At 37.3% G+C, this 27,966-nt stretch overlaps 2 protein-coding genes and 1 long non-coding RNA gene across 3 annotated transcripts in view; 1 reads left to right on the top strand and 2 right to left on the bottom strand.

The window, feature by feature from the left end:
• Positions 1 to 652: 652 nt before the first annotated feature.
• Positions 653 to 3,820, bottom strand: LOC125233965. The gene is made up of 3 exons (XR_007177911.1): positions 3,412 to 3,820; positions 1,350 to 2,982; positions 653 to 921 (listed from the first exon to the last, which is right to left on the bottom strand). It is a non-coding gene; the product is annotated as an uncharacterized LOC125233965 (long non-coding RNA).
• A 5,179-nt stretch (positions 3,821 to 8,999) lies between these two features.
• LOC125234072 (pro-resilin) lies at positions 9,000 to 13,925 on the top strand. The gene is made up of 2 exons (XM_048140257.1): positions 9,000 to 9,089; positions 12,904 to 13,925. Exons 1-2 carry the CDS (start codon positions 9,072 to 9,074, stop codon positions 13,408 to 13,410), a joined length of 525 nt encoding a protein of 174 aa, XP_047996214.1. The 5' UTR covers positions 9,000 to 9,071; the 3' UTR covers positions 13,411 to 13,925.
• Positions 13,926 to 22,123: 8,198 nt separating this feature from the next.
• The window catches only part of LOC125233906 (chondroitin sulfate synthase 1), a 52,505-nt gene continuing 46,662 nt past the window's right edge, over positions 22,124 to 27,966 (bottom strand). The window contains exons 3-6 of the mRNA XM_048140075.1: positions 27,584 to 27,764; positions 26,427 to 26,584; positions 25,212 to 25,413; positions 22,124 to 24,802 (exon numbers count right to left, since the gene is read on the bottom strand). Of these exons, the coding sequence (XP_047996032.1) occupies positions 23,652 to 24,802; positions 25,212 to 25,413; positions 26,427 to 26,584; positions 27,584 to 27,764 (1,692 nt within the window). The 3' untranslated portion in view covers positions 22,124 to 23,651. The remainder of the gene's footprint in view (positions 24,803 to 25,211; positions 25,414 to 26,426; positions 26,585 to 27,583; positions 27,765 to 27,966) is intronic.

Genomic DNA, 27,966 nt, shown 5'->3' with positions numbered 1-27,966 from the left:
TCCTCATGAATCCGATATCCGATTATCATCAGAAATCGAGCTTAACAAAATTTTACTTAAAAACTCAATAAGCTTAACAAACATTACATAACAAAGAGAACATAATTATCTCCTAACAAATAAATGTCGTGGAACAAACATTTAAAAAATACAGACGAATTAAGATTTCTTTGAGATTTGGGCGGTGGTTAAAAATTTAGATCCGTTGTCTGTCACTTGAACGGTTCCTATTCAAACAAAGTCGCGGAAAAAAATATAGTTAAAATAAAATATTACATAAATAAAACTTTATTAATAATACTAATCCCAATCTTACCATTCAAATGATCTTTAATTGACTCATTTGGATCGCAAGATCGGGCTTAGTATTAATATTCTTTTAATGATAAGTTAAAAAAGCTCTAAATATGATATGGATCGGATATGATAGTGTCATAACTCATAAGTGACGTGTTTTGTTAGAAGAAAAGTCATTTTGACAATGACATTTAAAATCGTACAGTCAACCAATTGGAACCCTAGGCCACTCTACAACCATGTCAAAATGACAAGCAGTAAGAGATTTCTTACAATCTGATTCATAACGACAATGACATAGTTATACAGTGGCTGCTACGTTTAAAAGCGGGGAAGTAGTAAATTAAACAAAAGATCTCACTTCACAAATTTATTCCGCTTAAACCGTCGCAAGCATTCGAAACAATCGTCGAAGGGTCAAAGTCCGTTAACCGTCTGATTAATTTTACTCCCGGATTAAGAAAGCAGCTGTAGCCCACACGCTAGTACTTCCCTGGCTCCGCTATGTAGGTGAAGTGACGGAGTGCTGAAGAACGTCAGCCGTGACTGCCAGGGTCAGCACCAGGTCCTTGGAGTCAGCGTGATGGTGGCCTCATGGCCGGTGATCACCCGTACCATAGCACCCTGGAATTGTTTAAATCCGTCTAAGTATAAATCCACGGAACGACCCCGCTGACTGTGACTGGCCTGAAGAAATAGAAGCGCAGAAGCGGAAGAGATAGTACTGCGTGATATTTAGTGGTATGAATGCCTTGGTGATGTTATAATGTCACAGTCAGACGGAGCTTACACAATAAGCAGTCAATAGTTATTAGTTAAACACTGATTCGAAAATTACAATTCTAATCCTGTTCTAAATTATGGAAAATTACATTAACATTAGCATTATAAGGGTTTCAAGCGACAATAAGCCTTTAAGTACACTACACTAAAGCAATCTGAAAAATCAAACAAAGGAAAGTTCGTTACAACATAACGGAAAATAACCGTTAAGCACACATTCAAATTTAACTGCTTCCTAACGACATTTAAAAAAAAAGTTCAACACTTACCCAATTGGGGATTTAAACACTACTCATTTACATTTGAAGATATTAAACGATACAGATATCTATTAAAATATTAATCATTTGTCGCCGGCCACACGATAGTCACTGCGCAAGGCAAGCGAGCGTGCGCCGGCGACTGATAGCTAAATCTGACTGACCGCTCGGCTGAGGCGCGTCTCCGCGCGGAGAGAGGGTCCGCGGGGGAAAGGGACGCAGCCAACCGGTATACGTTTGACAAGAAAGAGTTGTCAAAGTACAGCGCGATGCAGATAGCAACAGCCGTTACAAATAAACAGTAATAATGTACGATTATTTAGTACGTACATTTTTAAAATTTATATGATTATAATAAAATAAGCCATTTAATTAACGAATTATTTTTCAATAACAGGTAACCGAGGTTACGTAACGTAACTACGTTACAGTACCCCGCCGCGTGGTCAAGGATTTTATATCATCTAAATGAAATAAAATCCGCAGAGTTAAGCTCCTGTCTACACTTCCATAAATCTTTATTCATACTTCTCGCTTACATATAATACGTTAGTGATACTTGAAAAATAGGGTCCAAGCGTATAGTCACTAGCGCATAATCACTACATAAAATGAGGTTTCCCGTTACATGAACTTGAAACCCTACAAGAACTGTACTTAAAAGATGGTATCACGCATTATTAACTGAATGACCTCAATTTCAAAAAAAAAAAAATGAAACAGGGAAAAAAAATATATTTAAAAACGACTGAAGAGAAAAAAAAAATTAGGTAAATGTTGAACGAATAAAACGAAATATACTCCGTCTGTTACAATAATAATTGAAAAATTACTAACGTTCTGGTTGTTTTTGTTAAAATGTAACGCTCTGAAGTCTAAAGAAATAAAAATAAGCGAAAAGGGTAAAACACACAAAGAAAAGTATAAAACAAAAAAAAAGCGTTAAAAGTGCAACTAATGTGTAAGAAACCGAAAAAACACAATACTAAAATTAAACAATTGTTTTTAGAATTTTAAAATGTTAAAAACTGCACTGCCGGACAAAATCAGCAACAATTAACAATCCTTCATAACGATATATGCATCACATCAAATATTAGTTTGTTACAAAAAATATATATGTGTCCGACTGTACCATGAGAAAACTTCAGTTATGTTCACAAAAGAGAAAAAAAAACAGTCCCCTACACGTTAGCTGCTGGCAACCAAAAATAAAAAAAACGTTTCACAAAAATAAAAACATAAAAACCAACACCAAGTACAACACCACAACTACTTAACCGGGAGTAAAATCAGACTTTTTATTTAAAAAAACCACGTAAGGGCGCCACTGCTACGTTTAAAGGCGGGGAAGTAGTAAATTAAACAAAAGATCTCACTTCACAAATTTATTCCGCTTAAACCGTCGCAAGCATTCGAAACAATCGTCGAAGGGTCAAAGTCCGTTAACCGTCTGATTAATTTTACTCCCGGATTAAGAAAGCAGCTGTAGCCCACACGCTAGTACTTCCCTGGCTCCGCTATGTAGGTGAAGTGACGGAGTGCTGAAGAACGTCAGCCGTGACTGCCAGGGTCAGCACCAGGTCCTTGGAGTCAGCGTGATGGTGGCCTCATGGCCGGTGATCACCCGTACCATAGCACCCTGGAATTGTTTAAATCCGTCTAAGTATAAATCCACGGAACGACCCCGCTGACTGTGACTGGCCTGAAGAAATAGAAGCGCAGAAGCGGAAGAGATAGTACTGCGTGATATTTAGTGGTATGAATGCCTTGGTGATGTTATAATGTCACAGTCAGACGGAGCTTACACAATAAGCAGTCAATAGTTAAACACTGATTCGAAAATTACAATTCTAATCCTGTTCTAAATTATGGAAAATTACATTAACATTAGCATTATAAGGGTTTCAAAGTTTCAAGCGACAATAAGCCTTTAAGTACACTACACTAAAGCAATCTGAAAAATCAAACAAAGGAAAGTTCGTTACAACATAACGGAAAATAACCGTTAAGCACACATTCAAATTTAACTGCTTCCTAACGACATTTAAAAAAAAAGTTCAACACTTACCCAATTGGGGATTTAAACACTACTCATTTACATTTGAAGATATTAAACGATACAGATATCTATTAAAATATTAATCATTTGTCGCCGGCCACACGATAGTCACTGCGCAAGGCAAGCGAGCGTGGGCCGGCGACTGATAGCTAAATCTGACTGACCGCTCGGCTGAGGCGCGTCTCCGCGCGGAGAGAGGGTCCGCGGGGGAAAGGGACGCAGCCAACCGGTATACGTTTGACAAGAAAGAGTTGTCAAAGTACAGCGCGATGCAGATAGCAACAGCCGTTACAAATAAACAGTAATAATGTACGATTATTTAGTACGTACATTTTTAAAATTTATATGATTATAATAAAATAAGCCATTTAATTAACGAATTATTTTTCAATAACAGGTAACCGAGGTTACGTAACGTAACTACGTTACATGGCCTAGGGTCCCAATTGGTTGACTGTACCTTTATTTAAAAATAATAAGTAATAAATTGTTGGAAGTAGGTGGACAAAACGACCAATGAAGAAATCGTTTGTGGTCTGTTATTAGCCCATTAGGCTTCATAGCCTGATTCGCGATTATTCGTAAGTAAATTCGCAGACTATGCTAAGCTCTGCCGGTGTAACTGTCTACCTGTTAGTACTTTCTTTTTGCCGATTCATTGTATTAGCAAAAAACTATTTGATCTAGCGATAGTCTGAAAAAACCGCAAAGGAAATATTGGACGTTAACTGATAGCTTAAATTACAGACACATTAAATTATTTACGAGTACGAGTATACAATACATACATAAATAAACAAATAAATAAATATTATAGGACATTCTTACACAGATTGACTGAGGCCCACGGTAAGCTCAAGAAGGCTTGTGTTGTGGGTACTCAGACAACGATATATATATATGATATATAAATACTTATATACATAGAAAACATCCATGACTTAGGAACAAATATCTGTGCTCATCACACAAATAAATGCCCATACCGGGATTCGAACCCGGGACCGCAGCGCAGCAGGCAGGGTCACTACCGACTGCGCCAGACCGGCCGTCAAAAACACACATAAACATAAATACATAAATATATATAGGCACATAAATATATATAAATACTAGCTTTTGCCCGCGGCTTTGCTCGCGTTATACAAATTTGCACCCCTCATTTTAAGGAAGTGGGGAGCTAGAAGGAGTCAAAAAGTAGCCTATGACACTCTCCATCCCTTCAACTATCTCCACTTAAAAAATCACGTCAATTCGTCGCTCCGTTTTGCCGTGAAAGACGGACAAACAAACTGACACACACACACTTTCCCATTTATAATATTAGTATGGATATGGATATGATACTCTGACAAAAGGATGCAAAAACCGCCGGCGCAATATTATTATCATAAAAATATTGAAATTTTTACGGTCCATGGTTTTAACCTTTATATTTTACTGAAAAAACACAGACTTTTGCGATAGCGCATTTCATTATGGCTATGTCACGGGCTCTTATAAAAACGAGTCGACTTTATCCAAAGCACGATAAGCAAACGTCAAATAATTGCTGACAAGATAAATCTGACGAAAGCGTGGTCTATGCTCATTTAGGCACTATAATTTTGGACGCCCCTAGGCGATCTGACTGTTAATAGTGACTCTAAGGCCTAATCCATTTTGCTTGACACGCGATTACAAATATAATTGCTTACAATTTATATCAGCTGATATAACCATACAACATCTACGCAAATATCAGCATACGAATAGGAACAATGACTTTAGTAGCGCCGGTATGAAATTATGTAAGTAGGTATGTATGGACAGGCAACCAATCTGTATCCTAACGCCACTGTAGAACCCTTTCACAGTAAACGTCGAAGTGACTTCTGTGACAAATAAATCACGGTGTCAATAAGTCGTAGTTCTAGTGGCCTAGGATTTTATGAAATGATTTTATAATCGGAAACCACATTACGGGATATTTTGAAGTAGAGTTATTTTGTGGCACTAGTAAGTATCTAAATATATTTTGATTTTGGGTGCGTATTGTTGTATATTATTTTATACATAGTATTTTAATATCGAGTCGAATCCTAAAAGTATATGACATTGTTGTAACCAAAGACCTATGTAACTTCGTATAGACGGATACAATCTAAGAAAAATAACGTATCTCAAATCCATAGAGAAACAGCTACGGTGGCATAGACGGCGTTACACCTTTGGGGAACGCTCGGCTAGATGGCGCTAATATTAATATTTGACATTGTCACACATATCAAGCTAACAATATGGACCAAATTGTCAAAACTGAGGTTCAAAAGTTTTAAGCTTGTGTCGAGAGATGGCAGTCAATGCACTGTGATTGCACATTTTACTTTGACAGTAACTCTCTATAATACTCGATCCTCCTTGTTGTAATGTATTTGGCAAAATTTGCATGTACCTATGTAAAAGAAGCATTATCCATAGTATACGTGTCATACCAACTGCGGTAGGTTTACGAGAGTCAATAGCCACTGAGCTCGTAAAAGCGGTGTACAATAGTATTCAACCGTTTAGAGACTAAAGGATTACCGCGGTAGCTGTACGTAATAAGCTTCAAGACATGGATATAATAAAAACTGCTACCTTACCTTCCAAACCCCTCGATGCGACCTGTCAAATTTGGCCATTTAAAAAGTGGCCCTGACATTTAAAAACCTAGGTTTAAATCTCCCACGCGAGGATGCTTATTTAAGCCTAGGTACTAAGGATGCAGTGACATGCTGGGAACACAGATAACTTCCTATAGAGTACCAATATTATTTATATATCAGCGCAAATAATAGTAAGGCTGGTGACCGCGAGGAGTCTTGTAATGGATGTCTATAGGGGTTGGTCTAGGCATGCTGGGAAACACTAGGCTAACAGTTATTTACAAAAAAATATCTAAAGTTAATAATTCTCATTCGTTAATGATCAGTAGTGTAAATAAATAGAAAAAGAATAGGAACATGAACAGATACAAAACACAGATATAAACCAAAGTATAGAGACCAAATTACTTTTCCTCTTTTATTTAACCTTAAATCAAAAAGCAAAGTGAAAAATTATGGTTTTATTCTTTTTAAACAAGGTTTTTCTAAGTATCTCTATTTACTATGTGACTGAGTTTTAGGACCTCACCAATTTGATTCGAGAGAATTTCATGGAGATTTGAGAGCTCAGCACTGACAATTTAATAAAGTCCTTGGCTTGGTAGTCTGTACCACTGACTTGTCTCTGGCTCATGCATAGAGCGTTCTTTGGTAGCAGACAATGTGACGAGTATTCACTAATTTTATGTGCCCACACGTTCTGGGATTTTACGCAGGTAGGGTTCGCATAAACAGCAGAGTTAGCACATGACTGGCGCGAGAGTATGTCATCGCAAGATAGATCACACGTCACAAAACATCAATAGGTAGCAGCAGCGGCTGGTGCATACAAGCCGATTCCCACCGGCTTGCCTAAAATTGATTACTAGTAAAGTACCTTAATGTTAAGGTATGTTTTTTTTTTGCTCAGTGTTGCCTAACAGAAATTTTCACCAGCCGCCACTGATAGGTAAAGTGTCTGATATTAGAATCAAATCAATAACGAGCCTTATTGAGTTCCTCGAAACGTTGTTCGTTCGCGAAAATAATTTGGTCTACCGTCTAGTAACGCAAAGTATTTGGTATTTTATTCACATCTCTGGGAAATAAATAAGGTACAGCGGGGCAAATCTTGACAGGGGGGCAAATGTAACTGGTTCATTTTTTCCATGTTTTACAATGTTTGCATTATTAAATAAATTGTCCACCACTCAACATCATAGTGTACCAATAATGGAAAAAATGTATCAGTTACAATTGGCCCCCAGTCGAGATTTGCACCACTGTACCTTACACTTTACAGTGATGATCAGACATCGTAAATTTTCTAGAATTTTCCGTAGAACATTTGAACTATATTCTAAAGTTCTAAACATGGATTTAATTTAGGCCCTACACAGATTTAATTTAGCTTTACGACGGCTAAGGAGCTAGTTCATTTAGCTATTCCTTGTTCAATTAGCTAATTTAGAAACATCGAATCTTCTCACTTGTAATGTAAATTAAAACAATATATTTTGTAGTAATTAGTTATATTCGGTACATAAGTCAATTCCTGTATGATTCACGGTTAGTTTCATAAGACTTGTATATTGTGAATATCGGGACCTCAATAAAAATCAAAAAGGTAATCACGGTTTATATACCGGTCAATATAAGTCCTGTACGTAACTTAAATCAACCAAATAAAAAAAAACTACATAAAAATAAAGCTGAAGACGCCGGCTCGAATTTAGGTTCGCCACTGAATATGTCCGTCCGGCATCTTATTACAATTTCTATATAAAATAGTTCATCAAAAGTTCATCGGAAAACCCATTTCACAAATGTACATGATCTTAGTCCTAATTTAAAATAAAGAAGTACTAATATATTTTTCTACTTGTCGACTGTAATCTGTCAATTAGGACACCACAGACTAAACTATAAGTGCTAACTTTTCAGTGTTGGATACTCTATGGCAGTTCCGACTCAATTATAATAAGCTCATTATAGTTGACTTTAGTTAACTGTAATAATTTCAAAAATAGAACTTCATACAATTTCTATACTAATTCGCGATACCTGGCAAATTTTCCTGCATCTGAAATACATTTTTTTTTATCTGTCGCGTTATCGGCCAATCAGAGACGGTTATTACAAACAATTGGTTACTAGGTAATTCGATGTTGATACAACGGTGAGCGACTCTATTAACATTAATATTAACTTGCATGAATGATGATATTTCCGTTCATTGATGATGAAGATGATGACTCGTAGAAAAAGTATTGTATAAATAGTGATATAATTAAGCTTTTCACTCTCGTACCGTACTATTAGGCGACTCAGCAAGCTTCGTGGCCTAAACATGGTACTTGACTGAAAAGCTTTGTATTATATCACGATTGTATAAAATACTATTATGTCAACCCTACGCTTATAACCCTTTCGCACGGTCTGTGACCAGCCCACGTGATTGTTGGTTTTGTTCATGTTGATTGCCGTGAAAATTGATTTCCATATTACCTACGTGGTGAAAATGCGTATATCTCACATAGTTAACTCGAAGTAAATGTTAAACTATTATATTTAAATACCTAAATAATATTTAATTGATATACTTAGATTAAAGAATATACAACATACATAGATTTATTTATCTAAAATCGAATTTGGTATAATTTGAGTCAATAAAATGTCAAAATTAACCAAATGAAATGGGCAATTAAAATGTTAAAAAACTTGTTAATCGTGCGTGCGCTGCACTCCATATGTAAACACAGTTTGTTGGCACATAAATATTTATTCTAACCATCATTAAACCCGCAAATTACTTAACTGGTAATGTTCGTGACCTCCCACCTATCGGTCTTCTAAATTCGAAAAAAAAAAAATAGCATAACGCCCTCCAATTAAAAAACTTCCTCGTCCGAGTCTATGGTAGCATCTCCCTTTCTTGCACAACTACCATACCTATCCTTTCTCCGCCCCACCGCGGCCATTTAGCTATATAGTACCTGATACCATCCAAGAACATCACACTACTTCACTAGTAACCGAAGTGACCCATCACTAAGCATCATGAAAGCCTTCGTAGCGGTAAGTCCAGTGCAGTGTCCGTGCCAAGTGAATTAAAAAAAAGTAAAAAGTGACAAGTGATTGTGACGTTCCGAAATCAAGTTTGACAGTGCATCGGTTTATTTAAATTTGGAATTCGATTTTAATCGATTAATGAAATGTGTTTTGGTTCACAGGATGTGATTATATTTTTGGACTGTTTTATGCACTGAAGTTGATTTCAGAACTTTTCAGCTTGATTTTATCGCCATAATTATTCTACAACGGTTAAATTAATTATTTTATACAAAAATATGAGTGAATCCATTTATTTTGAAGTGATGAATAACTTCAGGAAGTTTTTCAAAAATAGAAAAAGAGAAGTTAAAGCAATTAGTTTAATCACCTTGACAACATGTTAGCGTTTTCTTTAACGATTTTGTTTAAAAAGCAGCAAAATAATGAGTAATATTGTATCTCTATTCAAATTGAGTTCACACCATACATCGTTAGTCAAGTGTTTTTGTCCCATCACTCAGCTCCATACAATACGTCGTTACCTAACTATAATTGTCTATGGATTCGGTAATGGTCTCTAAGTACTATCGACTCTAAATCGGATATAAATTTTCCAACAGGTCAAAAGTTCAATCCCTTCCATTATAAGTTATTATAGTTTATTTATAATGGCCATTTAAGCAGTTAGTATATATGAGTAAATAGCGATGTTTTATAGACTATAACGTTTTCTAACTATTCAATCAAGGCTATAAAATACGAAGTACTAAGGCTCAAGCTAACTTTACTCATCAATAAACTTTCTAGTGTATTGTCTTAAGGCAAATATCAAACCTTTGAAAATATAACAAAGATCTAGGTAATAAATATACCTTTTAATTCTTAACACGTCGTTTACACTTATAGAGGTATTAGTATTACCATTGTAATCCTTATAAGTAATTTTCATTCATTGCTGTCAGAATATAACATTTATTAAATATCTAGTACATAAGATGATATAATACAGATATCTGAAATTTGAAAACAAAAAACACAAAATGAGAAATGATTATTTTTTTTTCTCTTAAAAAGTACAATAAAATCAGTATTATATTAAACATAATTATAAAATGACCAAAATAGAAATGAAATTAAATACGAACTACTTAATTAAATATTCGAAAATAAATCTTAAAAATACGTTTTTGACATCATTTTACTGCGAGCAAAAAAATATATTCGTATGCAAGGAGCAAAGGTATAAATGGCTGATTGTTCATCAATTAAACCATACGCTAGAGCGACTGCTTACCATCAAGTGCGCCGTATGCTTCTTTGCCACCATGTGGAAAAAATTAGAAGTTCTATAAGTCAAGAAGGGTCCAGTTTGGCAATCCGTCATTTCCCGGCTCCGTTCACTTACGCCGTAAACTACGCCAATTATATTCTATTGCACAAGTGCGTAAGGCTTGAGCAAGCCTTCGCGGGTCAGAGGTGACGCATATCTTAAAACTTACAAACCTTAGGAAAAGTAATTAAATTTAATGTAATGTTCGAGTGATCGAGATAGCTTTGCGAAACAATGTTTTTAAAATATACCATACAAAAGTACGTAAATTCGTAAATAGAACTTAGAACTTATGCGCATACAATAAGTAAAGAAAATTTACCAAATAAATGAGATTTAAAAACTATATCAAGCTCTAAACAAAGGCAATACATTAACAGCTAAACTTTTATGGCAATGTCAAGTGTCGATTTTATTTGTTTATTTCTAAATTATTACGATCTGATACTAGTTAACTCCATTATTTTCCCGAGAAATCATATGTTGTATAAAAACAAGTTTTCGTGTTTGAAAAAATGACGCATCAGAAACAAATACTATCGAACCGAATCGCCCGTCATCAATGTTAAATATTGACTTTGCATTTGAGAAAAACAGTATCTGCTGCTGCTCACGCTTAAAAGGCATAATCATTTTTGACGACCGGTCTGGCCTAGCGGGTAGTGACCCTGCCTGCTAAGCCGCGGTCCCTGGTTCGAATCCCGGTAAGCGCATTTATTTGTGTGATGAGCACAGATATTTGTTCCTGAGTCATGGATGTTTTCTATGTATATAAGTATTTGTATATTAAATATATCGTTGTCTGAGTACCCCTCTGAGTGTAAGAATGTCCTATAATATTTATTTCAATTGATTAGAATCGGAATCGTAAAAGAAAATTAATAGAAAGAAGTTGTAAATCGCTAAACTTAAAATATTAGGAATAACTATGTTTTGTTATGCATACATGATACGTCTTGCATAACTGACTATTCAGCCAATTCCAAACACGATTGGTGATTTAATTTAGAAATGAGACGCAGTTTACATATTAAAATTTAAACCTTATTCTTATAAAGTATTGGTATTTCGATTCTTTTAGAATGGTGTAATTTAACATCAATCCAATTCATTATAATATGTTTAGGTACTTTAATAAACGTTCATGAATACAAACTTTGTAGTTCTAAATTGCGCAATATTAGACTTTCATAAAATTAAATATGCATTGAGTATTATTTCTTCTAAGTAGGTACAATAGGTAATATTTACAGGTTAAGCTCATGAAAAAAACATGATTTACTTTTTAGCATTAATAATTTATTTATATCCAGGCTGTTATTACTGATCATAAAGTTTATTGCGAGAAATATAGACCTATTGTCTGTGCCTAATGCATAACCATAGCATGATCGAGCACCATAGACGACTCGATCGTCGAAAGCTCAACTTAATGACACTAGCGTGACTTCCGCCGCGGAAGCCTTGCATAACTTAGTCTAGTGCATCATAAGTCCATAGAGCATATAAAAAAGTGTGTCATCTGAACATATTGACGTCTGACGAAGACAATTTAAAAGAACACAGACATTTCAAATATTTTTTTAAGAATCTACTTTTCAAAACGTTCGCATAGATGGATAGATTTTGAATTTTATCGCTTTGTTAGGTATTTCTATTAGAACAACGGATTAAAAACATATTTGCATTGTAATAAAACAATGCGTTTAGTTCAGTTTCAAGGTGTTTCGTTACCCTAATATACATATAGATCTGGGTTATGAATTAATCGATTATTTTTTTAGTGTTTCTGAGGGAAAAGATCATCTAGAGCGTCTAACATTTAAACCGAGTGCATCCGTGATGCAACAGAGCCACTATATCACCTCAACTCTGACCTTTCCTTTCTGTGAACTTTCACTCGCCGTTTCCAATGTTGTTTCATCTCGCGTTAGACAAAATTTTATCGCGATTAAGAAAACAATCCATTAAATTTCACAATAAAATTATAATTGAATAATTACACTTGCATGTAAGCAACGCACGTTACGTGAGGAAAGTAAAATTGTTAAGAATGGCGACATGCCTAACCTTATGCCACTTGACCCAAACCATGCTCGTGAGAACATAACAAATTTCACTTTCAACTTCACTTGAACATCTTAAAAAACAACTGAAGTCCGTTTGGTCAGAGATTGTGCAACGGTAGCACGTATTTACATATTATACAGTTTATGGTAACGAAGACTTACTTTGCAAATAAAATGCTCAGAATTGGAAAGCAAGACAATGCACGTTTCACATAATTTACATCTGCGAGTGGTTGGGTCATAAAGCGTCTTAAGAGTGGCATTAGTGTTTGAATTATCATATTTAAATAGGTATAGTCTCTACTTAGTAACAGTTGACGTTTTCTTAACGATTTCAATCACTTGTCACTTTGTAGCGATTGTTGCAAGATTTTTGATATTATTTTTAAAGATTGTATATTCATAGTCCAAGTTGTTCAACTAGTGATTGTTTTTGCAGTGCATAGCCCTAGCGTTGGTGGCGGCCGCCCGTGCCGAGGCTCCCGGCGGCTACAACTACAACCGGCCGTCCGGCGGCTCCGGGTTCGGCGGCGGCTTCAGCGGCGGCCTGAGCGGCGGCGGCGGCTACCACGCCGTCTCCTCCGGCTACCAGACCTCCGAGGGCCAGAACGTTGACCAACAACTCCTCGAGCAAGTGCGCCAGATCCTCCTCAAGGAAGAGTCCTCCGCCTCCTCCAGCGGCGGTTTCGGTGGCGGTTTCGGCGGCAGCGCTCCCTCATCTTCCTACGGCGCCCCCTCCTCTTCCTACGGAGCCCCGTCCCCCGTCTATGGCGCGCCGTCCGGTGGCCGCGTCGTCGGCATCAACCTTGAGGGAGTCCGTCAGGCCATCCAGGTCGCGCAGTTCGAGCAGTCCGGTGGCTCCTCCGGTGGATACCCATCTGGTCCCTCCTCCTCCTACGGAGCTCCCGCCCGCGCCCCCTCCGGCAGCTACGGTGCCCCCTTCTAAGTCTCTAACAAGTTTCCGAATGCAAAACATCGACTGGACCCTTCCGTGATCGGATTTTACCAACTGAGGAATAGCAGAGTGCTCCGTTACTTCTAGTCCATGCGTAGGTCCTCGATAGCCACCGAGCGTTCGGATGTTGTTTTATTCGGGCGACTTCATAAGATCTCTGGAGCGGCCGAATGTTTAATCAATTCGGTCGGCAGCCACGTACAATGTAGGTGATGCCGGCCCACCAGGCTCTTGTCTCACCAAATCCAACACTTGCGACTATGCACGCGAACGGGTTGCAACGCCCCAGCGGCCGGCCAGTCGCCATTGGCACGTGTCCCGGTTATACTGCGAGCCTCTCGCGGCTCTCGGCGACCGGTCCGTGTGCCAAAACGAGCGAAGTGGCCGGCCGTTGGGCTCAACACTTGTATAAAGTTTATTATAAGTATAGTTTAATATTTTTATACCGTAAGATTTATTATGTTTTTATTTTTATTTACAAAAAATAAATACATTTCGACACCGTATATGATAGTTTCTCTTTCGTGTAACTGTTACTTACTATTATTTTGTAGAACCGTTATAAACAAAATCTTACATATGTAAAATATGTAAATGCTATTCTTCGCCGACCTTGGAATACAAATCGAAGCAGTGACGCAACTCTCACTAACCCAATAATTGTAATTCTATTCGGCGATTGTTTACACCTATTTGATTTATATTCCATCCGTAACTTTATGGGCCAAATGAAGATGCAAGAAGTAGAATTAGGCCGTTGCATCACCGCAAATGGCGAATGCAAGGCCGGACCACCATCGGCGTGAACTATGTCCATTTAACGATCTCGCAATGATTCCTAAATAAATATAGTTCCAATGAAGATCTTATATCGGCTACTGCAGCGGTATCATAGGCGCGATTATGTCACTTGTCCTGTGATGCATCACTTCTGCGCTTGCATATTATGCTTGTTAGAAGTGACTGGTATAGTGATAAATGACAGACAGCTGTCCATCTTAGTCCTACTCGCACATGCAATATACCTAGTAGGTAATAGATAAATTGAGGTTAACACTTATGAAAATATCATAGACACATTAGAAACTAACGATTACTCAAGTCCCTTATGCGTAAGCTGAGACCTCCGTAAAAAGTCGTAATTGACATTTAACTACTTCTTAATACCAAGATAAGGTCTAACATCGTCGTCAAGGGATTTGTCAGTCAGCGATAAAGCTTTCATATCTCGCGAAGTCGATTACGTTTACATAAGCCACAAACTTAAGCAATAAGGTACACACTTTAAAACTGACCACCAAACAGCACTTTATTTTTAAATTGTTACTTAACATTACAGAATGTTGTTCTCATAATTTTCCGGAATAAAGACGAGAGTACAGGTTTTACCTAAACCTATAATTATAACATGTGCCAATCTAGAAGTAGGCATGCAGATGTAATATATTTCATTTGTACCATTTCTCGTCGATATGCGATTAATAAACTTTATAATATTGCGATGCGGAAAAATATTGCCGTGGATCACACGTGATCTCAATAAGATACCACACAATGTATGAATACTGAAATGCGCCGGTCGCTTACGTTAAGAAGGCATTATTATATAGTGAACTAACAATACTAATGACGTAAGTGACATCTTTACTAAAGTCAGTTTTCCTTTAGAAATATGCATTTAAAGTTAATACCTTTGCACATCTCCGAGACAGTGATTATGAAAGCAGTCCCACGTCTAATCTGCGATCGCATGATATCGTGTTATGTAAAGTTGCATCATGTCGAACAATGGTCAGCCTCTGGCAATTCGGTACATCTGTGATTAATATGATAATCCCACTGTTTTTATTGAAATGTATGTAAATAAGACTAACTCCCCATACAAAAGACATCAACGAGCCGTTGTGGTATAGTGTACCTATTAGACCTGAACTTCGTTTTGCCTTGCCGTATTTAAAAGAAGTGCCAATACCACACAAGCCAATATAATATTTACTCCATAGCAAATGTAGGTAAATAAAATAAACCCCAAATAAAAGATGTCAACGAACTTTTGTCGTTTGGTCCATTATTGCTCCATATCATAAACGGTAATCGCTATGACTCTTTCGGGTTAGTGAGTGAGACATCTGCGTTTCGATACCTACGATCCAAACGATTTGCATCGAAGCCCCATTGGCCCGTTTTTCGAAAGGTACAAGCCTTGTATTACAAGTGCGCGAACTGTCAAATCGTATGGGTTGTCATGGAAACACACTTTTAATTCAAGGCTTGTTCTTTTCGAGAAACGGGCCCCAGGTCACAAAGAAGTAAAAAGTCCATTTTAGATTGCATGACAATAAAATTATCGTATGGTCTTATATAACGTGACATGGCACACAATAGAAATGACCAGCAGCCCCCGCGGTGATTCGGCACAGTCACCTGCATTAACAGTCATGTTACACAAAAATGTCTGACACCATCTTATTATTTCGTCTCTTGAATAAATAAATGTTAATTTATTAGTACCTACAGTCATCCGATCATGACACTTATTTCCCACTGAAAATCAGCGCCGTGGCTTACGGTGGTAAAATACTGAGCCGAGGGCGATCCTGTATAACATCTATGTAATCTGTACATACGTATCTTACACCTATTGTTAGATTTGGGCCATTTTTTTCAAAGTTATCCACCCCACTTTTTTTGCAACATGGGTATTTTTTACGCGATGCATACTCAGAATCGAGAGCTCTTTCAATCCTGATAGGAGAAAAAAAATGTCCCAAGATTTCCATACATTTTTTCGTACCTTCCATTCCGTTACCGCCATACAAAATGTATGAAAAAGTGGTAACGGAATGGGAAAAAAACCTTGGGACACTTTTTTTCTCCTATTAGGATTGAAAGAGCTCGCGATTCTGAGTGGAAAACACATAAAAAATTCCAAATCTAAAAAAAAAGTGGGGTGGACAACTTTGAAAAAAATGGCCAATTTAAATTTCAAAATTGTATTAATATTAAATTTTTATGGCCATCTTCTTCTATGCTCAATTCGATAATTACACCGAAAGTCAGCTAATGGAGGACAATTGCTAAACTGCTAAAAAAACCGGGGGGCCTGGGCCCCCCCCCCTGGGCACGCAGCTGCATGGATCCGCGACTGGTGGGGAAGTGGGTAAGTAGGATACGCTCTGGGAAATATGCAATTTTAATACAATAACACTCACAGAATTAGACAGTCGCGATTTTTTTTAAAGCCTACATTGTGTCCCACTGCTGGACAAAGGCCTCCCCTTACTTTCTCCAGGGTTTGATGCCCGCTCTTGCCAGTTGCTGAAAAATACATCGAGGTCGTTCCGCCATCTCTTCTTTGGTCTACCTCTGCACCGGATAATTTACGGTAACCATTCAGTCGCGTAAGCAATTAAATAAAAACGCATCGGTAACGTGACAAACTTTTGAAATGCTTTTTATAAAACTAAGAAACATCGAATGTTGGGCTGTATGATATATTTGTTAACACAAACAGTATTAAATATGTATGTCGGTAGCAGATAGGTAACACGTAGGTAATTAGGTTTTAATTGTTTTAGAGAATGAATATCCAATTAAGCAGCAGCGTCTAACAGAACTAAATGCTCTGGCCCCGTAGCCGAATGGCATTTCTGCGACGCCAAACGCCGCAGATATGCAGTCTGGCTCTGTCGCGCCAATACGCAAGAGAGACAGAGATAGATTACGTTTCTGCGGCGTTTGGCGTCGCAGAAATGCCATTCGGCTACGGGGCCTGGAAAGAGCTAGCAGCGTCGCAAGGTAAATGGCCGAGTGGACATACATACGTACCCATTGCCGAGCCAGCACCCCTGTCGAGGGCACCGCACGCGTCTATATTGGCTATTACCCACCCATGGGGAATGCCTCGCGATGCTACTCGAGTTGTGCGGACCCACCTATTTGCAGCAAGACACGACGCATGTAGACTGGACACGTGGACAGTTTAAGTTGGATATAATTTTTAAGAAAAAAAAAACCGCCTTCCTTTGGGGTTCTGGTGATAAATACTTTCAAATGTTGGATTATGTTATCAATTCGTCTGTATATTTTTTAATGTTTGTTATTCGATATCTCCGTCATTTCTGAACCAATTTTGAAATCTGGATGATTCTGAAGTACTTACAGATGAGAATGATTATCAGAACGGAACTCTAACCAGGGGCGGCTCACTCTTCATCAGCAGTTCCACTGCACCAAATGTCACTGTTCTGGACGTAAGTGCATGCTGTTCTTATAAAAATACCAAAGTCACTATAAGTGTGCCGTTCAGATTTGAGGAGTTCCGTTCTGACTATCATCAGCAATTCCACTACACCAAATATCACTGTTCTGGACGTAAGTGCATGCTGTTCTTATAAAAATACCAAAGTCACTATAAGTGTGCCGTTCAGATTTGAGGAGTTCCATTCTGACCATCATCAGGAGTGCCACATGCTGTGGAGGAGTGCATGCTGTTCCTTTAAAAACACAAAAATCACCATATGTATGCCTTTCAGATTTGAGGACTTCCCTCGATTTCTTCGGGATCCCATCATCAGAACTGGGTTCTGAGAGAAATGGGACCAATCTGTATGCATATACATTCAATAAAAAAAAAAAAATTCAAAATCGGTCTAGTAACGACGGAGATATCGAGGAACAAACATTAAAAAAAAAAACATATAGACGACTTGATAACCCCTTCCTTTGAGATTTGGAAAGCGGTTAAAAATATAGCTTTGCGAGCCATATTAGAACGATGCAAAATCCAGAAAAAGAATTGAAGGATGGAGTCTTGCCGAATACGGTAAGGAAGGTACAGTCAACCAATTGGAACCCTAGGCCACTCTACAACCATGTCAAAATGACAAGCAGTACGAGATTTCTTACAATCTGATTTATAACGTCACTATGACATAGTTCTACAGTGGCCTAGGGTTCCAATTGGTTGACTGTACACTAAGATTGATATTTGTACAATGAAATTCTCAGCTACAATTGCTACATCCAATTACCTTCTAAATCCTGGTCCTGCTGGCACAAACCACTCAATCACTTTACAACAACTATCTTAGTTAGCACTGAATAATTCCACAGCTGGTTTTATTATCATTAGTCACTAATTAGTAAGCTCTAATGTTTATAAAGTTTCAGGACAACCATACTTAACACCGCAACTCTAGTACCTAAACCTATTTTGTATTAGCGGCTCAGGAAAGATTTTTAATGTTAATGTTTGTTAATAAACTACACAAATAATATTGACAGCTGTATGACCATATTGACACGATATTGACAACTGTTTGTCATTATTTTGTCTTTTCCAAGCATGAAAGTTCATCTTAAATTAGGTTATAGGTATATCCATAAACACAGAAAAAAAACAACAATCGATGGGTATAACAGTCTTTTCGCGAATATCGCTACGTCAACACCATCATCAGTAAAAGGCAGGAAAAGCCGAGCAAGACCGCGGGGGCTCATAAAAAGTCAAATAATAAAACCACTGCTGTAGACAAAAATAATATTTAATTTAATTTCGTACTTTCAATCACTTTCAAATCACATTGCCGTTTCCATTCAATAAAAACATTAATATCAACACAGAAATATAACGGTTTGCATTCAATTATAATATTTACCTACTTACGACTAACGCTTGGCACTTCACATGTGAGCACATGACATTTACAGCTTATTTACAAAATATGTCATTCCAAGGAAAAAGGACCTTAGTCAGATTTATATGCATTAACCCATTGAACGCCTATCATATGGGGTGCCATCTTGATCCTTGTAGGAATGCAGGAACATGTTGGGCCGTAGCCGCGAGTATCAGTTGATTATACCGGGTGAAAAAAAAGAGCCCCCCAAGAAGAAGCTATAATTTGCACAATGACTTTTCAGGTCATAATTAACAACTGTTATAATGGGACCAATGCTGAAAAGGCTACTCATATCGAATTTGCCACAAGAAATGATTGTTTTCTGTAGTATTTGACATAAGAAACCAATATTTATAGATTTTGAGTATTAAAAGTGAATGATGACTACGTATTTTCGATTAAAAATGTGTGTAATATTTGATTTAACTTTGGCCACCGAAAACGCTGTCAGCGATGTAGTGACGTCATATAACCTAACTTCATGTCAAGTCAATCACTGACATAATGAACTTTATGCCTCATACTTAAATGTCAAAAAGTTTTGTGTTTAATTCGATTGACGTCATGCACAGACAATCTATAGATTAACATGGCTAATGTTGTTTTTGCCTGATAAAGTGAAAGTATACTTTAAAAATGTATTTTTGCGGTTTTCAAGTCATAATAAAATATGGTAGTATTTTATTTCGGTTAATTGGACAGTAATTAATAATATAAGATAGACTTTAAAAAAGGGTCAAGTAGCCTAATCGCAAAAGAAATTGGCTGTTCTATACACTCCGAGATGCCGCGAATTTCTATGGGACAGCCAAATTATATTTTTCGCGATTGCAGCATTGGTCCTTTACGTAACAAAAGTTGTTCATTGTGCCTTCTAAAGTCGCTACGAAAATATTTCACCCTGTATTTGGTATTGAATCAAATGATCATGATACAGTAAAAAATAAAGTAATTTATACAAGTACCGATCGTCATAAAGTCCTTTAACTCAGAGATTAACATAGAAACTTAACTATAATAATTTATTATTATGACAATGGGACGTTTTCGTCACTGAAAACCGTCCAGTGAATGAGAGATGGTAGTTTTTGATCAGTAGGTACAAAAAAATAGATTAAAGGTTAGCATCCACCACTGTAGCACGAAATTCTGGCACTATGCAGGCTGAAAGGCGTCCGTATAAAAGTATAAATATGTATATCAATCATGATAGGGATGAGAGAAATAAAAGTAAACCCACTAGAATTTTTCTTCGTGCTTTGATCCGCTCTCATACCATGGTTAGCTCTGGTGGATACTTACCCTTACAAGTGGTATCCATGTAAAACCTCCATTATTAAATGCGTTTAGAGTTTGCTAATTAAATGAAAAAAGAAAATATAGAAATAGTAACTTGGCAACGAGTATTTATTACCGAGTAACGTATCTACTCTTACTCATAATATTTGTGATTAATAAGGACATTTTTGTATTTCAATTAATAATAAAATAGTCCTACAATTAATTTGGTCCAAACATATAGAAAAAGGTGTAACTACTCAGTATAACTACAAAAAATCTATAAAAACAGTAAAATTGCGACATGTAAAAGTTAAAATCGCGCAGGTAAAAGTTGTTCTTCTAATGTATACCTATCTACAAATGCTCAAGAATGTTCTGAAGTTTAAATAAGTAATTATTGCCTTTAAGTGATAGTTTGTACGGAATATATGTTAAATTCACAACCAGAGAAAGATATATAGCCTGACAAGATTTTATTTGACCCTGAAAGAGTGTCGCTACAAACCGCTTTCATATGGCAATAATGTGCCGACGTCATACGTATTGGGGACAGCGTGTACTGGTTACCCGTTAATATTTGTAGAAAATTAAAACATGGTTTTAAAGAATCAAAATTTAAAAAGCAAGGTTTTAAGACTCGCTACTTCTTTCCGCACAGCCTAAAATCCATGAATCTTGTGCCTTAATCGAAGTCATCGATGTTTATTTTCTTTTTTCGTGGGACCTTGTTCTGTACTGGTGGCAGTTATGGAACGGCCTCCTTATTTCTATACATATTTTTCACGGCAGAGCTACAGACACCTTAAATTAGAACAAAAAATATATTAGGCTAAACGCGAAACCAACAAATTAATACAGGAGAACCGCACTATAAACTGTCAGTCCCGGACTTGTCAATAACCAATTTCAGAACATTGGTATCGAAATGCTGTTGAATCCTTCATCCTTTTTTGTTGTAAGTGATTTATCACGTTTAGTATAATTATTTTCACTTTTAATCATATTATTTTGGACAAAATTGCGATGAAACCGTTAGAAAATTTAAAATATTTGCTTCATGTTTACATCACTGACATTCGATGATTTTCGACAACGGGTGTCAAATAGTAATCCTTGCCAGTAAAAGAAATTAGTTCAGCTGAAAATCCGCAACGCGGCGAGGGTCAAATAAAAACTTGTCAGGCTTTACTTTATAAAGTCGATAATATAACGAGTATATTTATTTATAATTCAAGTTGAAAAAGGAAAGGAAAAATATATATACCTATGTTACGGTTATAAACGGCCAGAGTTCATAAATTGTTGGTTTTATAACAACATTAAATTGGTTAAAACTAAAAGAATAAACCCGAAGCGCATAAATTTAGGAGCATCATCAGGTATGATTCAATATATTCCACATTTCCATATCTACAAACTAAAATTTATTTCATAATGCTTATAAACTAGGTACCTGTTGTCATATTTACGGCAGTAATGCAACATATCAATTCATTATAATACACATCGTGTGATTCACGAAGACGCGTGCCTTGGAGCCGATTTCTCGATGATACGAGTTACAATGTACAAGCGGTTGTCAATGTCTAATATAGCAAGTTGGAAAAATAATAATAAATAAATAAATATTATAGGAAATTCTTACACAGATTGACTGCGCCCCACGGTAAGCTCAAGAAGGCTTGTGTTGTGGGTACCCAGACAACGATATACATAATATACAAATACTTATATACATAGAAAACATCCATGACTCAGAAACAAATATCTGTGCTCGTCACACAAATAAATGCCCTTACCGGGATTCGAACCCGGGACCGCGGCGTAGCAGGCAGGGCTACTACGCGCTAGGCCAGACAGGTCGTCGCTTCCGAGACTTCCGCCCCCAGGGGCCCATTTCTCAAAGCTGAACGTTACAAGTTACAAGCGGAAGTCTCTTTCCAACTTGTCATATTAGACATTAACAACCACTTGTAAATTGTAACTTGTAGCTTCGAGAAATGGGCCCCTGGTCCAAATTGCCACTACTCCACCTTTTGAACGCCAGCCGCTAGCATCAAAATGCGCCCTACACACCAATACCTCTACTAGTAAATTACGAAATTAAAAACCTTATCTGTCAGCAGGACAGCGTCCGCCATGGCCACTTTTTAGTGGCTATTAGCGTGGTAGGCACGATGACACCACAGTATAATAAAGAGTAGTATCGTACAGTATGGCCACTCCCTGCTTCCTGCTGAAAGTGCCGCCCACCCGGTCTCGGTTACCTCACAGTTAACATCTGTCAAAAACGCGACCAGTCGACCTGCCTTATCTCACTCGTACAAGCCTACACGAGCTTAGACTGTGTGCGCAGGAACGCGCTTCTTTCATATAATAAGATTGATCGCCATTTTCCGAGGTGTGACGGCATACGCCCACTTTAGTGGTTCTTGGCGTTCAAAGGGTCAAAAGATATTGTCAAATTGGTGCGTGATCTTTTAAGTTGTTGGTAGTTTTCATCCCCTTATATTTGTTTGTCTAACTATAGGAACAACAATACCTAAGTGAACTTGATGCTGAAGAAAAGTAGCTTTTCAATGTTTTAAATTTTTAATATGTTTTAATGTTTTTATTTTATTTTATTATAAGGCTATTTCAGGAAGAGATTGTATATCATTTTTCATTTTCACATCCCCCACATACTTGTACATCTCTCTTAGAAAGTTAAAAATAAGTGATGAAGTTATTTTAGACAAATAAAGACATTGAAAAACTACTTATTCACTTACAGACCTTGAATTACGTATGCTCTCTCTCGATTATACCGTTTTAACAGAAATAAATAAAATTATGCGTAGTTAATATCGGTATTACCACGAAAAAATACTAAAATCAAGTTGCATTTACCTACATAATCTGACTTCAGACTAGGAATCTCTATGTTAAATTAAAAGCCAGTTTTTTTTACGTAGCTAATATAAAAATTGTTCATAAGGATAAAACAAAACTCCATGTCATGTAGAATTTCTCATAAAAATATCAAACTTAAAATATTTTGTGACATAACTCCAAAATTTTGTTAATATATATCTTACTTTAAAAATACTAAAAATAGTACATATCTAAATAAAACTGACTAAAAAAAGTATAACATACTTTTGACTTTCGGAACAGTTCCCAGTACCAAATGCAGATTGAGTAAATGTAATTTTATTTACAATTACACACAACCTCTTTACAAAAGAGAGTTGTTAGTTATAGAATAAGCTAAGCCGGAACCCTGTACTAGCTAGCACCTTTCTCCGAGTCTGGCCACAGCACATCCGGGTGGTTCAACATGTAATATGTCATGTGCTTGTCATTCCCGTGGGTCGAAGCCTTCGTCCCCAGGCACATCAAAAACTGACTCTTCTCTAAATTCCTATCACAGTCTACCGAGTGGAAGATATGCACCAAACTGTCATCTGGTCCCCGATACACAGTCAAGTTAGACTTTATCATAGTTTCAAACAATTGAACATCTTCCAACCCCCAACCCTTAATGGTCAGGTCGAACCCACCTATTCTTTCAAAATCTCTCTTAAATATACTTAGTATACCAAAACCGTATTGCCTAAAGTACCCATAGTCGTCATGTATCTCTTTACTGTATCTCAAATTAGTTAGTTCACGCTCCGATTTAGCACCACTTTCTAAACTGTCCACGTACCTACCTAAATCACTATTTATAACTAACGTTTCACCCTTGAATTTATTATAGTCCTCTCCAGTAATAACGTCCGGATCGTATTCGCTGAACACTATGGGGAAGTAGATTTGATTGTATTTTATTGTATTTATCCTTACCCGCCTAAGACTTTCGAAATTGAACATTATATCTACGTCTACGAAGAATACTAAGTCGTCGTCTAAGCACTGCTTCAATCCTTCTGTGAGCGCAGCGCCTCTTGAAAATGTGGTTGATCCCATTTGGACAAGTTTTATCTCCTTCCCATATAGATCCCTATAATACGCTATTAGGGATTCCGTATTTCCATAGTCCAATGGATTCTTACTATCTAAATATAGTACGACTATTAATGTCACAGCCTCGTCAGTTTTCAGGACGATATCTTCATAATTTTTCATGAAACGTCCGAAGATTTCTTGTCTGCCCATAAGGGGCAATATAAAATTGATTATTCTACTATACACAGGATACTCCTCTATATCAGCGTCGCTCCATTTGAGAACTTTAGGTAGATTTTGGAGCTTCATTAGTCCCGTTTCGAGGGCCTCTTTGACCCCCAGCTTCCCGAAGTCTAGGAAGCCATTCTGCTGCTGACTAGACTCGTCAAAGTCGTAGTCCAAGGGGTCCTTTGCGTCGGCATTGTCCGATAACTCGGGATCCTCGCTCGGTGCTGGCTCTCCCATTGGAAGTTCTCTTATCTCCATACCTGAAAATATTAATATTTACATAATTTTATAAATTCTATGTTTAAACTTCTCTCGCAGTAATCGACTTGTTGATGATTTTAGAACGCAACCATCCTTATTTTCTCATTCTATCATTATATGCAATTACTACTATTACTACTACTTTGTACAGTGAGCTGCAAAATTGCATGGTGAAATCATGAATGAATTCATTGATAAATTCCCCATGCATTTAGGATAGTATATCCCATTAAGATTATTAAAGCTCATTACTGAAAATGTCTCCACAGTAAACGTCTGCAAATGAGTGTGCCTCCTGACAGCAGCAGTCATCTTGCGTCTTCGGTACCTCGGGTACCGAAGCAGCAGGTCCAGAGTAAGATCAGCTCCGTGCGACCAATCAACTAATGAAGAAATAACATTTCTTACCCGTAAATGTCTGCTGCAGATAAGCGTGCCTCCTGACCGCAGCAGTCATCTTGCGTCCTCGATACCTCCGATACCGAAGAAGTAAATCCAGAATATGATCAGCACCGTGCAGTGGATCCAGTCTTGTGTAGCCGTAGAGAAGCTCATTGAAGTCGATCACTCGACCGCGCTGTCTTGATGGAGCGTTGATTATTTCCATTACCTGGAATTAAATGGGAAACATGTTACTTTTGGATGCAATTGTAATAGTATCAATAAACTCTATGTATCAGTAAATCTATGTAATTATTCCTAAATTAGATATTTTTGTGTGGGGCGGACCAATCCAGCAAGGTATGACACTTATGTGTCATGTCTAAATGCAGGAACGAACCTGAATGGTTATGTTACGACTCGTTTGTTCGTCTTGCTGCGTCTCGTTTAACCATAAAAATGATTTCAATACTTACCACCAAAATTGGTTCTTTCCCCCGGACAACTTTTGGTGCTCAGTTATAAGTGTCAAATTGTATAATAATATTGACTTATGTCATCTTTAAATATACTTAATGTAATAAAGAATGAAGTTATGGCAAGTTTTCTTTATAGCTGCGGATTTACTGGATTTACCATAGCAATAATCCGCTAAAAACAGGCTCTGGACGCTACACCAAAATTAGAATTTCGATGGAAAATTATTTTTAAATAAATATACATAACACTTGTAACAATTTGCAATGTTGTCGAAGATAGTATTTTAGGATTGGTTTTCATAAAAAAAATAAAATCCCGGAAACAATTAGTCCACACAATGATTATCAGCTCCGCCACAAAAAAATCACGCTGAGAAATTCACCCCGATAGATGTTACATCAATTGCTGTTAAGAAACGGGCTTTGTGTTTTCGATATGCGATTGACATGTCGTAGTTTGGACACTTACTTAGTGTTAGTTAATTGTAAAGCCCGTTTCTCAATCAGCAATTAAAGTTACATCTCTTGCAGGTGTATGGTTTTTTTTAGAAAAAAATACGAATTTAAGAAAACTAACTATGCCATTCTGTTTCGTATAATGGACCTAATTATGTGCCGTAGTTAACGGAATTCAATAAAAACACGATGTATACTATGGTAAGGTCCAAATACTGGATTATTTTGTCTTATAAGTGATTCCACGGCCTCACGCTGCAAGTGGCGATCCACAAAAACGTGGAAGACTAGTAGACTGTGAACTTACTTCTCGAATAACATCGTCCAGCGCCTCTTTCAGCGGCGATTCGATCCGTCTCTTCGGGTTGGAGTGCGTGGTAGAGTATATCGACTTGCTGATGAAGTCAAACGTCAGAATGTCGTTCAGAGACGATGGTTGATAACGACTCATGTCGATAGGGGCACCTGAAACGTAACAGAAAATTGTATGAATACCATGTTACGGGGAAAAGGAAATACAAATAATAACTAGTACAGAAATTTAATTGCTAAATCCCTAATCGGATATCAGATTAAGTACCAGCAATTAACAAAATTATTCTGGATTCTATCGGGTACTTGATACGTTTTAGACACCTCGTAGGAATCTATGGAGCAACTGGAAAGCATGTTAAAGAATATACTCTCCGTTCTTAACATGAATAACATGGTCTACCGATTATATGGGGTAGTTGGTAAGAAGTTCTTATTACAGCAATTCCCTTGAATTTTACTTTAATTTTTGTAAAGTTCTGTAGCCAACTTACCTATTATAGTACAGTATTGACTCATAGTCCTTGTCTACAATCTTAGGAGGGAAGAGAGGCATGTCTCCTGTAAGCATGAAGTCTGCCACATGCTTTTGTGATACATGCAACTCCTTTATGCTCATCAGGTCCATCCATGCATCATCTTTGTCCAGTTTAAAGACAACTTTCCTAAATATAGTGTTGTCTCCCGAGTAGTCCATGTTTCGAATTTGGTGGGTAAGGAAAAGCGTCTCGTGGAAATATGTAGTTCACAACATGCTAGTCTTCACACGCTTTGCTTCAAGTATGCATATTACTGCACGCACATCGCTAGGTGAATGTTATGTAATCAACTTACCTAATATATTATTGTCTCCCGCATAATCCTTATCTCCAATCTTGGCAGGGAATAGAGGCACATTTCCCGGGAGTATGTAATCAGCAACTTGCTCCGGCGATACATGCAAATCCTTCATACACATCGCTCGGTCATTTAGTTCTAATACTGACAACTCACCTAATATATTATTGTCTCCCGCATAATCCTTGTCTCCGATCTTGGCAGGGAATAGAGGCACATTCCACGGGAGCGTGTAATCAGCAACTTGCTCCGGCGATACATGCAAATCCTTCATACACATCGCTCGGTCATTTAGTTCTAATACTGACAACTCACCTAATATATTATTGTCTCCCGCATAATCCTTATCTCCAATCTTGGCAGGGAAGAGAGGCACATTTCCCGGGAGCATGTAATCAGCAACTTCCTCCTTCGAAACATGTAACTCCTTCATACACATCGAGATGTCTCTGTGCAGGTCTACTGACAGTTCACGGGTGTCTTGGATACGGAGGTTCTGGAATTATAAACATGTTACTATTATTTTTTATGGTAAAACATATATGTGCGAATTGGATTTCCGCAAAGTTACCATGGGATTTAATAATAACTAGATATTTACCCCCTTATTCATAAACGTTCACTAAAGTTATCAAGCTGATAAAGTTCGTTTGTCCCTTTCTATCACACCAATACGTCGGAAAGGGACAAACGAACTT

Source organism: Leguminivora glycinivorella, chromosome 15 (genome assembly GCF_023078275.1).
Source record: "Leguminivora glycinivorella isolate SPB_JAAS2020 chromosome 15, LegGlyc_1.1, whole genome shotgun sequence".
Classification (NCBI taxonomy): Eukaryota; Metazoa; Arthropoda; class Insecta; order Lepidoptera; family Tortricidae; genus Leguminivora; species Leguminivora glycinivorella.
This window is presented reverse-complemented; position numbering and strand designations above follow the sequence as displayed.